The 13166-nt window shown below is 42.3% G+C and overlaps 1 protein-coding gene across 8 annotated transcripts in view; it reads left to right on the top strand.

The window, feature by feature from the left end:
* Positions 1-13166, top strand: part of KMT2C (lysine methyltransferase 2C) — a 315048-nt gene that overhangs the window by 256955 nt on the left and 44927 nt on the right. For all 8 annotated transcript variants that reach the window (XM_054021175.1, XM_054021174.1, XM_054021178.1 and 5 more), the window contains 7 exons: positions 572-710; positions 978-1192; positions 1357-1430; positions 3059-3241; positions 3911-5788; positions 9558-9883; positions 10810-12629. In XM_054021175.1, the coding sequence (XP_053877150.1) occupies positions 572-710; positions 978-1192; positions 1357-1430; positions 3059-3241; positions 3911-5788; positions 9558-9883; positions 10810-12629 (4635 nt within the window). The remainder of the gene's footprint in view (positions 1-571; positions 711-977; positions 1193-1356; positions 1431-3058; positions 3242-3910; positions 5789-9557; positions 9884-10809; positions 12630-13166) is intronic.

Here is a 13166-nt window from a genome sequence, read left to right on the forward strand (position 1 = left end):
AAAAGATACATATATGTAAGATGGAATAATATAACACATGCTAGCCTGAGATATAAAATGAGTTAAGATGGGAAATTCTCAAAGAATCCTTTGGCTTGCCAAAGTGATAAGAAACATGTACATACTGATTGGATATAAAGGAAAGGGCTCACTAAAGTTTATGGTGGTGGAGAATGTCATATGTTCATAACTCCTCTCCAAAAGGTTAAAGTTGGCACATAGGAATGTAGGACTGAAAGGGACCTCCTGGGTCATCGAATCAAGTCCCCTCCTATCACAGGCAGTCCCATCATTTAATCCTGTCATATAATCTTATCAAGCTCCAGTTTAAAAATAGGTCACTTCCTCCTTCTACTGATATTGGAAGCTATACTAGAACCTCACTCCTCTGAGGGTTAGAAACCTTCTAATTTATAGCATAAATGTATTCACAACTAGCACCATAGAATGTACAAATAAGTAGTTTCTCATTGGTGAGGAACAGGCCTTTAGTCTAAAGTTTGTCTTGAACACCTTGAAAGCCTTCAGACACTCGTTCTTTACATTGATCATTTCAACTTTTGCCTTCCAGGGGAGAGTGTGTTTTCAAGAGTACCACTTATGAATGGCCTGATTGGACTTACCCCCCATCTCCCTCATACACCCTTGGCTCCTGGAGCTGGACTAGGCACTTTCTCTCCTATTACACAACCACCATACAGTGATACCAGGTAAGTCAAGCTGAAGAATATGGAATTACTCAACAGTTAGCCTAGCTTGAGTGGTATCAGAGAAGCATACTTGCCACTGCACATTTTAAATGTTTATTATTTGACAGAAATATTAAATAAGTTTTTTAAAACATTTTTGCTCTTTTAAATCTTTTCAAAAGACATGATACTAACGTCTGGAGTAGTGAACAGTGTGTTTATAAAATAAATTTTCATATTATATTGAGAGGAAAATTAAAAAATTAAACATCTGTTTTGATTTGTCAGGGATAAGAACCCAGCATTTAATCCAGTGGTAAATGATCCTAATAGTTCATGGACACCATCTGCTCCCCCTATGGAAGGAGAAGGGGATACAATGTCCAATGCTCAAAGAAGCACTCTGAAGTGGGAAAAAGAAGAAGCACTTGGTGAAATGGCAACAGTAGCACCTGTTCTGTACACAAATATCAACTTCCCCAACCTAAAGGAAGAATTCCCAGGTAAGGGAGTGATTTATTGTGTAGGGGCACAAATTTTGTAACAGTTCTGTTAGACACCTTTCTTCACCAAAGCATTAACTGTTTCTACTTATAAAAATTGTCTGAAGAATTATAAAATCATCAAAACCCTGCAAACTAAAACAATATGTTGGTTTTGGTTGCAGACTGGACTACAAGAGTGAAGCAGATTGCTAAACTGTGGAGAAAAGCAAGCTCACAAGAAAGAGCACCATATGTGGTAACAATAACTAAAACTAGCATTTGTACATTTAATCTGTGGGGTGTTTGGTTTTAAAACTAGTAAGGCCTGGTTTACACTGGGGGGGATCGACCTAAGATACGCAACTTCAGCTATGAGAATAGCATAGCTGAAGTCGACATATCTTAGGTCAACTTACCTCACGTCCTTACGGCGCAGGGTCTACTGCTGCCGCTCCCCTGTCGACTCCGCTTCCACCTCTCGTCACGGTGGAGTACAGGAGTTTGCGGCAGAGCGATCAGGGATCGACTTATCATGTCTACACTAGACACGATAAATCTATCCCTGATAGATCGATCACTACCCGCTGATCCAGCGGGTAGTGTAGACGTACCCTAAGGTTCCAGAAGATGCAGTTTTAGACCTCTGTAATTTTAGAACTTGTTTCTAAAGCTATTTTCTCAGCCATTCAGTCTTAATATAAACTACATCCATTTATTTATTTATATTACCTATAGGCCCCAACCAAGATCAATATGCTAGGTGCTGTACATACACATAGTAAGAGACACTCTCTTCCCCAAAGAGCTTGCAATCTAAATGTCTGCTGATGGTTGTTATTTGTGCACTATCAATGTGATTAACACTCTACCAACATAGAAGAAACCACAGTCCCTGCCTCTAAGAGCTTTCACGCTGAATAAGATAATTAAGTGACTGAAGCTCAAAAGCCAGCTTTCTTGCTCTTACTGTTGCTTTCTTTACCTTATCACTTTTTAATATGTACTGATCACTTTAAAAGGGGAGCAAAAATGTCACACCAACTTGAGGATTTTGTAAGAAGCTGCAGGCATTAATTCAGCTGCCATTATGGCCATGCGGCTCTCATCCTTGACTGCTTTTTTAAATCTTTTAAAAGGTTCATTTCTGAAAGGTGCAATATACATTTGAGAACTGTAACAGAAATCTGAAAAAGCAACTGTCAGGATTTGATACTCAGAAGGAGCCAGATTCAAAATGTCAGCCAGAAGCGACTCCCTGAAGCAGCCATTCAAAGTTTAAAAGCTCCATTATTGCTTGAAAATGCTTATCTGAAGAGTTGTTATTGTGCAGTCCAATTTTTCTTTGTCCTTAACCCTCAATCCTATGCTTGTACTGCTAGCCTGACTCAGTGGGATGCATGGAGGCTATTTAATGTAGTCCACTAGTGCATCTTATTCTCCTATAAGTGAAGTTCTCCAAATGAGTCCAAATAAACTTCTGTTGATTCATCGTACCTGGGAGCCGCCTGTTTTCTTCAGATCTGGGACCGCACAAATATAAAATTTCACATATGTATTGGTATATTTGTATTTATTTGGCCCTGTGCTGCACATAAACAGAATCTCCTAACCTACATTTAAAGCCTGTATTGTTACTGACTCTTTTGCCTAACATGGTTTGGCATACACAAATCCCACACTGCAGCTTTGTCAAGACTATAGACTTGCAGTTAGTAGTTCTGGTTACAAGAGAGTAACCTAGTTTGTTCATGATTGTGTGCGATTAAATCAGACCACATAAATAATTTGGTTGTAGATTTTGTAGGAAGAATGGGTGGATGCAGTACTTACACATATCAAAAAAAAAAGAAAAGAAAAATTACTTGTATTTTTATTTTTTCTCAGCAAAAAGCCAGAGATAATAGAGCTGCTCTGCGCATCAATAAAGTGCAGATGTCAAATGACTCCATGAAAAGGCAGCAGCAACAGGATAGTATTGATCATAGCTCTCGAATCGACTCAGACCTCTTTAAAGATCCTTTAAAGCAGAGGGAATCGGAACATGAGCAGGAGTGGAAATTCAGACAGGTGTGTTATATTTGGTCATTTATTTTGTGGGATATTTTGGCCATAATGTGGGATTTTTTTTATTGGTAGTTGCTGTGCTTAATGGATTAAAATCAATTTTAATCTATCCAAGGAAGGAGATATAAATTAAGAACATGCACTCTGCATAGAGTGAAGATTTTGGTCATAAGAAGAAAAGATATATAAAAATATTTGACTTATTTTTACCACTTCGGTTGATTGTTAACATAATTAATTATCTTTTTCTGTGGGGCCAGCTAAGAGCAATGGTGTATGCCCTTTTCTGTCATAGGTTACAGAAAAGGCCTTCACCCTGGGTACTCTCACTTTAAATGAGGCTGGCACTTTTCTGTTACTCCAAAGCCCTTTACCGCTTGTTAATGAGGCTGCATCACTTTTTTAGTATGGAAGGTTGGCAAGCGGCTTTGTTCCTCTGGGAATCTGGGAAATACTTTTCCCCAATCAGTCAATGGGGAGTTTGCCAATGTAATTTAGTTTCATAAATGATCAGGCATTCTGCCCCCACTGTACTTAAGCTTTTAAATTATTCTTAACCGTTCTCATATGTCTCTAAAGTTCCTAATTTGTTGATGCTCAGTCATCAAAATGCCCTTGCTTATGTTCCCGGGACTAATAAATGTAACCTTTTCTCTTCCCATCTTAAACCAGCAAATGCGTCAGAAAAGTAAGCAGCAAGCCAAAATTGAAGCCACACAAAAACTTGAGCAAGTGAAAAATGAGCAGCAGCAGCAGCAACAACAACAACAGTTTGGTTCACAACAGCTTCTGAACCAGTCTGGCTCAGACACACCTAGTAGTGGGATACAGAGCCCCTTAACTCCTCAGACTGGCAATGGAAATATGTCTCCTGCTCAACAGACATTCCACAAAGACCTATTTACAAAACAACAACTACCTGGAACCCCTACTTCAGTATCCTCAGATGATGTGTTTCTCAAACCACAAGCACCACCTCCACCCCCAACCCCAACTAGAATGCCAGTACAGGATCCTCTTGCTCAGTCACAGACGCCTCAGCCTGCGTCACAACAGATGTTTCCTCCAAGTACTACAAACTCTAGACCGCCCTCTCCAATGGATCCTTATGCTAAAATGGTGGGAACACCTAGGCCACCACCTGTTAACCAAAACTTTGTCAGAAGAAGTACCATTACACCAATGGATACCTGTCCACCACCATCATCTGTATCCAGGCCCATTCAAGTAAGTGAACCAGCAGGAAGCAGGCCTTCACCAGTCAGAGATTCATGTTCTTCATCTCCAGTTAGCAATGACCCCTATGCAAAACCACCAGATACACCCAGACCTGTAATGGCAGCAGATCAGTTCCCCAAACCTTTGGGGGTACCAAGATCTCCCATAATCATGGAACAATCAGGGAACGTTCCTTTAACAACTGGAAGCAATGATGCATTCACTAAACCAGCTCCGAGAACTGATATATTTCAAAGACAGAGAATACCTCCTGCTGATCCATATGCACGACCACCCCTGACTCCTACTCCCATTGTTGATGGCAGCCCTGGACCCTTTAAAACTCCAATGCGTCCACCACAGTCCCCACAAGATCCTTATGGATCAATGCCACCAACAACAAGACGCATTGCTGTTGATCCATATGAAAGGCCTGTTTTGACACCAAGGCCAGTGGATAGCTTTTCCCACAATCAGTCTAATGATCCCTATAGCCAGCCTCCTCTGACTCCTCACCCTGCAATAAAGGAGCCTTTTGCTCATCCACCCCGGGTAATGCGACAGCAGAGTGACTCTTTCTCTCAGTCTGGACCCATTTCAAGGCCAGCCTCTCAGGACCCTTATTCCCAATCTCCAGGTACTCCTCGGCCGGCTGCTGACCCTTATTCCCAACCTCCAGGAACACCTCGACCCACCACTGTTGATCCATATATGCAGCAACCACCCACACCAAGACCTGCACAGCCAGCAAATTTATTTGTTCAGTCTCCAGCAAATCAGAGACATTCTGATCCATATCCTCAACCTCCTGGAACGCCAAGACCAGTTATTAATGACCCGTATTCTCAGCCACCAGCAACTCCAAGGCCGGGGATTCCAGAGAATTTTAACAGACCCACGGTAAGACCAGGACTAATGCCAAATCGAGATCCTTTCCTGCAGACATCCCAAAGCAGAGGAACTGCTCTGCAGGGCACTTTTGTAAGACCACCCGATCCATGTTCTCAAACTCCAGGACCAGCAGGACCTGCTGTAACAGAATCATTTAGCCATGCTCCAGCAGCCCCAGCACATGATCCTTATGATCAGCCTCCAATGACTCCAAGACCTCAGCCAGAAACTTTTGGAACTAGTCAGCATGCCCACGAAGCTGATCAGCAAAGGTCTGGATCTGAGGGCAACTTTAATGCATCTGCAAATTCTCCAATGAGCTCTCAAGGGCAGCAGTTTTCCACAGTCTCACAAGTTTCTGGCCCAGCACCAACTACAGGAGTAACGGATACACCGAATACCATGAACATGTCTAAGGCAGACACAGAGAAACTAAGACAGGTGAGCTCAGTATACAATTTAATGTTTATGCTATTAAAATGTCACAGTTAGAGGAATCTCCCATTTTACATTGTGTTTCACACCCCCGCTTTATAACAAAGCCCTTTGGCCAGCCCTTGGCCACTTGACATGTTTCCCCGGCCCGTCTAACAAAATCAGAATATGCAGAATGCAAGATTTCAATATTTTTAAGGAGTAAGTTTCTAATTCTTATGTTTATGAAGAAAAGTTTCTCAATTTTGACTAAGATAGTGCTGTCTAGTCTGAAGGTATTTCTACACCATAAATTAAGGTGATATTGTAGCATGAATAGGCATACTGATGCTAGCTTTGATCTAGCTAGTGGTGGTAAGAGAAGTAATGAAGATGTGGCAACATGGACCTCAGCGTTGGCTAGCAACCCAAGTATGTACCTAGGGCCCCAGAAGGGTTGTACTGGGGTGGTTAGGCCACGCCACACATCTTTACTGCTATTGTTACCTACACAAGCTAGATTAAAGCTAGCACATACCTACCCATGCAACTGTTACACCTGCAGTGTGGACATAGCCTAAGAGTTTGATCCTACACTCATTGATGTCAATGGCACAACTCCCATTGACTTGATGGTGTAGGATCAGACCCCAAGTGAGATGCAAACTGCTGCCATTGAGAAGTGTGTTAAATCTGAAGTTTATTTATTACACTTTACTTACCAGGTTTTCAAAAAATGTAGGCGTGCTATTATACATTGAAACTAAGGAGTTACTCATGCAAAAGACCAAATAAGTGTCAGAAATAGATGTGATCTCAAAAGTGCTCTGCTTAGTTTCTCTCTCTCTCCCCCCCTCCCCCCCCCCCCCCCGATAGATGCTGAATAAAACAGTAATTTTACCACGGTAGAACCTCAAAGTTATGAACACCAGAGTTACGGACTTACCAGTCAACCGGACACACTGTGGAACCGGAAGTAATTAATCAGGCAACAATAGATACACAGGAAAAAAAGCAAATACTGTTCTGCCTCTGGGCTTTTGGCTCAAGGCTTCAGCGGGGGGGGGGGGGGGTTGGGCAGGAGGGAATTGGGGCTGCAGCTACGTGATGGAGGGTCAGGGCTCCGGGCAAGGTGGCGGGGTCAGGGCTTCTGACTCTCGGGAGCACCAGAGCACAGGGCTTTAGACCTGAGGGGAGTGCTGGGGCTCATGGCTTCACCCTGTGGCTCCATTCCCAGCTTCAGCCCCACAGGGGGCGCCGAGGCTCGGCACTTCAGCCCCGCAGCTCTGTTCCTGCCTTCAGCCACACGGGCTTGGGGCTTCAGCCCTGAAACTCTGTTCCCAGCTTCAGCCCCAGAGGGGGTGCTGGGGCTCGGGCCTTTAGCTATGAGAGGAGCACCGGTTTCAGCCCAAGCACTCCCTCCGTAGCTACAGCCCCGAGCCCCAGCCTTTTCCCACCAACTGAAACTGGGAACAGAGCTGTGGGGAGCCCCAAGCCCTGGCGCCCCCTGCAGGGCAGAAGCCGGAAACGGAGCTGCAGGGCTGAAGCCCTGAGCCCCAGTGCTCCCCCAGGTCTCAAGCCTTGAGCTCTGGTGCTTCCGCAGGGCAGAAACCCTGAGCCCCAACCTGGGGCCATGACTCAACCACCCACCCGCATGCCTGCAGCCCCAACCACCCTCTGGCTGAAGTCCATAACATCTTGTTCAGAGTTACGGAACATTTCAGAGTTATGAAAAATCTCCGTTCCCGAGCTGTTTATAGCTCTGAGGTTCTACTGTAAGTAAATGACAGTTGCTACCACAGGGCCTTCTTCTACCCACAGTTTTGTTAGCAAACTTCCCAGCATCATTAGAAGGAGATACAGTGAGGATTGAGGATCTGTTGAATGAACCTAACCGTGTAGCCCTGGCCTACTGACCATGACTGAAAATGTAATTCAGCATTCTGCATAGAATATTTGTCACCTCTGATATAATGTGATTATTTCTGGCCTTGACACATCTCAGGCTATTGGACCTTAAAATTGTGACATTCGAATGTAGATAAAAACTATTGTGTGTCATTTTTTGAGACTTCTAAATATTACAGATTAAAAGTTTTCTTTACCTTCAAGAACTTGAACTGTTGGACAGACCTGTGAGGTGTTTAATAGTATTATGTATCCTGGCTTTAAAGGAAGAGTAAAGACACTGATAAAAAATATTGTAATGATCTCAATTGTTTATCCACAGGCTAGGTACAGCAGGGTTTATTGGCTGTTTGAGTTCACCCACAGTCCTCTACAAGTGTGCCTCCACGCTTATTTGGAGGGACCTTTGCTAGAGGTTATGGGGTAGATTGGTTTCCATGCAAATTCGTCCTTTCTCTGTTTGAGAATGCTGACATCAATTATGTTGGTGATTTCTGCAGTATCTCCACCTGACCATTAGGAATTGGACCAAGAACACCAAATCATGTCACATAAACCACCAAATAGCAAATAAGTATTAGATAGTAACGTCTCTTGATCACTGCTGCCCTGGACCAGATTCCTTCTGGGATTATGCTAGTGTAGATTCTGACAAAGATCAGAAGGCAGAAAGTCCACCTTGGGATGGGGATGAGGCTGAGGTTAGAGTTGTGGAAAGTAGCTTAATCTCCTTTTGCGTGAAGGAGCTCTAGGAGCCTAATGCAGCCTAAAAATTGACAGTGCTGGCCAGGAAGGGGGCCTGGCCAGGGTAGAGTCTGCTACTGCTGTTAAACCAAAAGCAGTTTTCCCTAGCGGAACTTCTGATCACCTCTCCTCCTTCAGAATTCACCTCTCCTTATGGCACAAGGGCACCATTGGGGTACAAAAGTGTATATGACAGCTCCTTGTGCTAACATTAGTGATCTGGCCTGTTAGCCAAGACACATACTTTAGGCATAGTATTAATGTAAGTGTGAATTCTTATGTTAACTGAATGTATTATCCTCTCCCCACTATTCTGTTCACCTGTCAAATATCCCATAACACCTTGCATTAGTTGAAGTAAATTTTGGCTTACGTAGGTAGGAAAATTGTCAGGATCTAGACATATGGGTGTTTTACCATAACAATCGGTAAGGAGTTACTCTCACACACCAGTACTGGAATGTCCCAAAGGAAAAGGACAAGTTAAATGATTGTTCTACCCTAGTACACACCTAGGAAGTGCCTTCATGCCCTTTGGTACCTGGAATGCCTGTATTCAGAACAAAGAGATAGGGGGTGTACCATGGGATCAGAAAAACAAAATAGGAAGCTGATTGGTTAAATCTAATTTCAGATGATGCATAGAGTACCTTTTTACATGCAAACAGGATGAGTATAAAAAGAATAGCTTTAGCATTGTAACTTTGGAAGCACCTTCTTTGTAAGGTGAATTTAACAACACTGCATGAGAAGGCTTTCCTGAAACTGGTCTCATATTGAGCCTTTCTTCCTGTACTATATTGTTATTGACTTTGAGCAATAAAACTGACTGGTATTGGTTGTTTGGTCTCTTGAATATATTTCATAACGAACTAAAGTGTGGTCAAGCAATTTACTATACAGTTTATCAACAGACACTTGGTGAATAGGGGTCCTTGAGGTGAAAGGTCTCACTAGCCTCTTACCAATTCCCTGAATCATGTCATCTGGTTTTTGATTAATTTGCAAGGGAATTATAGGGTTTTTTTCCTGGTGAGTGGGAGGGCAGATTGTTCCGTTTATACAAGATTCTTGGCTCTGGGGGACTTTACATTTTGAAACTAGATTTATTTCAATAGTGAACATAATATTTTTTTTAAACCAGCGCCAGAAGTTACGTGAAATTATTCTGCAGCAGCAGCAGCAGAAGAAGAATGCTATCCGTCAGGAAAAAGCACTACAGGATCCAGCCACGCCTCCCCATGCAGCTCCGCATCAACACTGGCAGCAAGAAAATCTAAATCAGATTTTTAACCGACCTCCTCCTCCCTACCCTGGGAATATTAGAGCATCCATCATTCCTCCAGGTGGTCCGAGGTTCGCAGTATTCCCAAAAGATCAACGTGGACCATTTCCCTCTGATGGGCAGTTTAATAGACCCCAATTTCCAGGAGATATGACAGCCATGGGAATGAGGCCTCATGGTCTTCGGTATGATTTTTGATTTCTTAAAACATACGTGTGTAAGAGAGAGTTCTAAAATATTATAAGGATTTCCAGTAAGATGGCCTGTGCTACATTGATGTAATTTGCCTACCGCGGCCACAAATCCTGTAACCACTTATACACGTGTTTACCTTTAAGCACCTGTGTAATCACATTGAAGTCAATATATAAAGTTAAGTATGCATGTAAGCATCTGAGGTTATTGCAGCCTATATTTTTGCACTGGTTGATTGTGTGTTACTGGAAATTGTTCAGCAATTAAAACTTAGTAATGCATTGTTGGGTTTTTGTCAGTTTGGGGGAGATGAAGGATGGGAATTTTTTTCCTTGCATTATGCCACCTGTGTACACAAGGCCCACAAAACTGCATTTTTAGGCATTTATAAAGAAAATTATTTAATCCAGTTTTAGTTTTCATTTATTAATATGGCATCAATGAAATATTGTTGTCCTCGTGTAAAGTATACACCATCAAGAAACGACTTGTATTCTATGTCATTATTTTTTTAAGTAGTGCCAAGATGTGAAATAAATATCAATACTGAAATAATGGGGGGGGTTGGTCCCCTAATTTTTTTTTACACTTACTGAGTTCAATTAAAATATGGATTGTCTAGCAAGATAGTTTTTGCTGTAAGAAGCATTTTTATCCAAGTTTATTTGGGTTGAGGGGTTGGTACAGCACAAGATGTTTGTTTAAGCATAATTAATAGTTATTTTAGTTAATTTTTTTATTCTGTTCAGAAAGCTCACTTAAGTTTGAGATTGGTCAAAATAAAATATTTATTTAAATGCACTAAAGAACATAATATGTAAAACATTTAAGAGATTAGTCATTTTCTGAAATATGCCAGATCAGGTGGGCCAAATGAATCAAGAGAACTAATTCTTTAATTAATCTTTGATTTCAGATTTGGGTTTCCAGGAGGTGGACATGGTCCACCAACAGGTCAAGAACGTTTTCTTGGGCCTCAACAGCAAATGCAACGCGCTGGAGTTCCACCACAGCTGAGAAGATCTTTGTCTATAGATATGCCTAGGCCATTGAACAATACACATATGAATAGTCCAGCTGGACTGTCTCAGCATTTTCCACCACAGGGTATTCAGGTTCAGCAACACAATATACTGGGTCAAGCGTTCATTGAGTTACGCCACAGAGCCCCTGATGGCAGACCAAGACTCCCCTTTAATCCCTCTGCTGCTAATGTTATAGACCCAGCACCCCAGCATCAGCGGCATACAGGATTTATACCTAGGCAGGACTTTCAGGGTCCAAGACACATAGATCCAATGAGACGTAATCCTCAAGGTCTAACTAACCAGTTACAGATGTCTACAAGTTTGGAGCATTTGCCACAATCTCAGCAAGATAATCATGACCATCCACCCGTGCTTGTCATGCGTTCCTTAAGTCATGCACCGGTTAATGATGCTTTTTCAGGGACTCCTTTGCCTACATCTGCACCCACTGAGGCACCTGGAAATCTACAGATTCCCAACCAGCCAACTGAGGGATTAGAAGAGAAGCTTGATCCTGATGATCCCTCTGTAAAAGACTTAGATGTCAAAGACCTGGATGGGGTTGAAGTCAAGGACTTAGATGATGAGGATCTTGAAAATTTAAATCTAGATCCAGAGGATGGGAAAGGAGATGAGCTGGACACTTTAGATAATCTAGAAACCAATGATCCTCACCTTGATGACCTCCTGAGATCAGGGGAATTTGACATAATTGCCTACACAGACCCAGAACTTGATTTGGAGGATAAAAAAAGTATGTTTAATGAGGAATTGGATCTTAGTGTTCCTATCGATGACAAATTAGATATCCAGAGCAAGACAGAAGAACCAAAACAGAAAGAACAAAGTGATAAAACGTCAGTCCCCACTGATGCACTTTCTCCGCAGAAGAAATCTGCTATGGAAAGTGAGATTAAAACAGAAGTGCTTTCTCCAAACTCATTAGATGAAACCAAGTCTGAAAATGAAAAAAATGATGGCAATGTGGAATCTGCAGGCCCTCCGGTTGCTGCTGAGACAAAGTTAAATGATGGAGAAAAAGCTCCTGTGCAGCCTAATAATCCAGAATTACCTGACAAAACTATTACTACGAATCAGGAAACAACTGTGTCTAGTCCAAATGTTGTTCAGGGCCCTGCTAAACTGCCTGCTCAGGGTGTTATAAATTCTTGCAGTATTTCTGGACCCACACCAGTCCTTTCAAGTCTGCTGGCCAACGAGAGTTCAGATAACTCTGACATAAGGGCATTAGGCTCTTCACCTCAGTCTTTGCCAGCAACGCAAACAAATCACGTATCGGGTGTTTCTCAAACACTAATGACACCTGCTGGACAAATCTTGGAAAACGCTTTAAATTCTAATCTGACCGTGGTTCCACGAATAAACCATAGCTTCTCTCAAGGGGCAACAGTAAATCCAGGATTTATCCAAGGTCAGTCAACTAATCACAGCTTTGGGACAGGACAACCTGGTAATCAAGCCGTGACTTTGGCAAATCGCCCTGGTCCCAGTGGCATATCTGGTCCCCAGCAGATAATGCTCCCACAGACTCTAGCCCAGCAGCAAAATCGGGAGAGACCTCTTTTATTAGAGGAGCAGCCCCTTCTTCTGCAGGATCTTTTGGATCAGGAAAGGCAGGAGCAGCAGCAGCAGCGACAGATGCAAGCCATGATTCGTCAGCGTTCAGAGCCATTTTTCCCCAATATTGGTATGTATGTGATATCTTTTTTGGTACTGGTTAGTTCACTAAACAAATACCAAAAGAATATATTAAAAAAATCTGACTGTCTATTGGCAAAAATACAAAGGCATTTAAAACTGAATTTGTAGCTGGCATGATGAAGAGGAACCTGACTAGTAGCTACAGCAGGAGACTGGAAATTAAGCATATGGGTGAAAGTACAATTATTAACTCACTCATATTGGACCTAGGGAAAAATTGTTCTGCGTGTACTTAAAAAGGAAAAGTTCTGAATAGAAGCTGGCAATCTGTTCTTACTGGTATAACATAGCATATCAATTTATAGTATTTATAAAATAAAACAGGTATTTTAATCCACAGCTCGTTAATGCAGGGATTCTCAAACTGGGGGTCAGGACCCCTCAGGGGGTCGTGAGGTTATTACATGGGGGGGATCACGGGCTGTCAACCTCCACCCCAAACCCCGCTTTGTCTCCAGCATTTATAATGGTGTTAAATATATAAAACAGTGTTTTTAATTTATAAGGGGGGGGGTCGCACTCA

Source organism: Malaclemys terrapin, chromosome 2 (assembly GCF_027887155.1).
Source record: "Malaclemys terrapin pileata isolate rMalTer1 chromosome 2, rMalTer1.hap1, whole genome shotgun sequence".
Lineage (NCBI taxonomy): Eukaryota > Metazoa > Chordata > Testudines > Emydidae > Malaclemys > Malaclemys terrapin.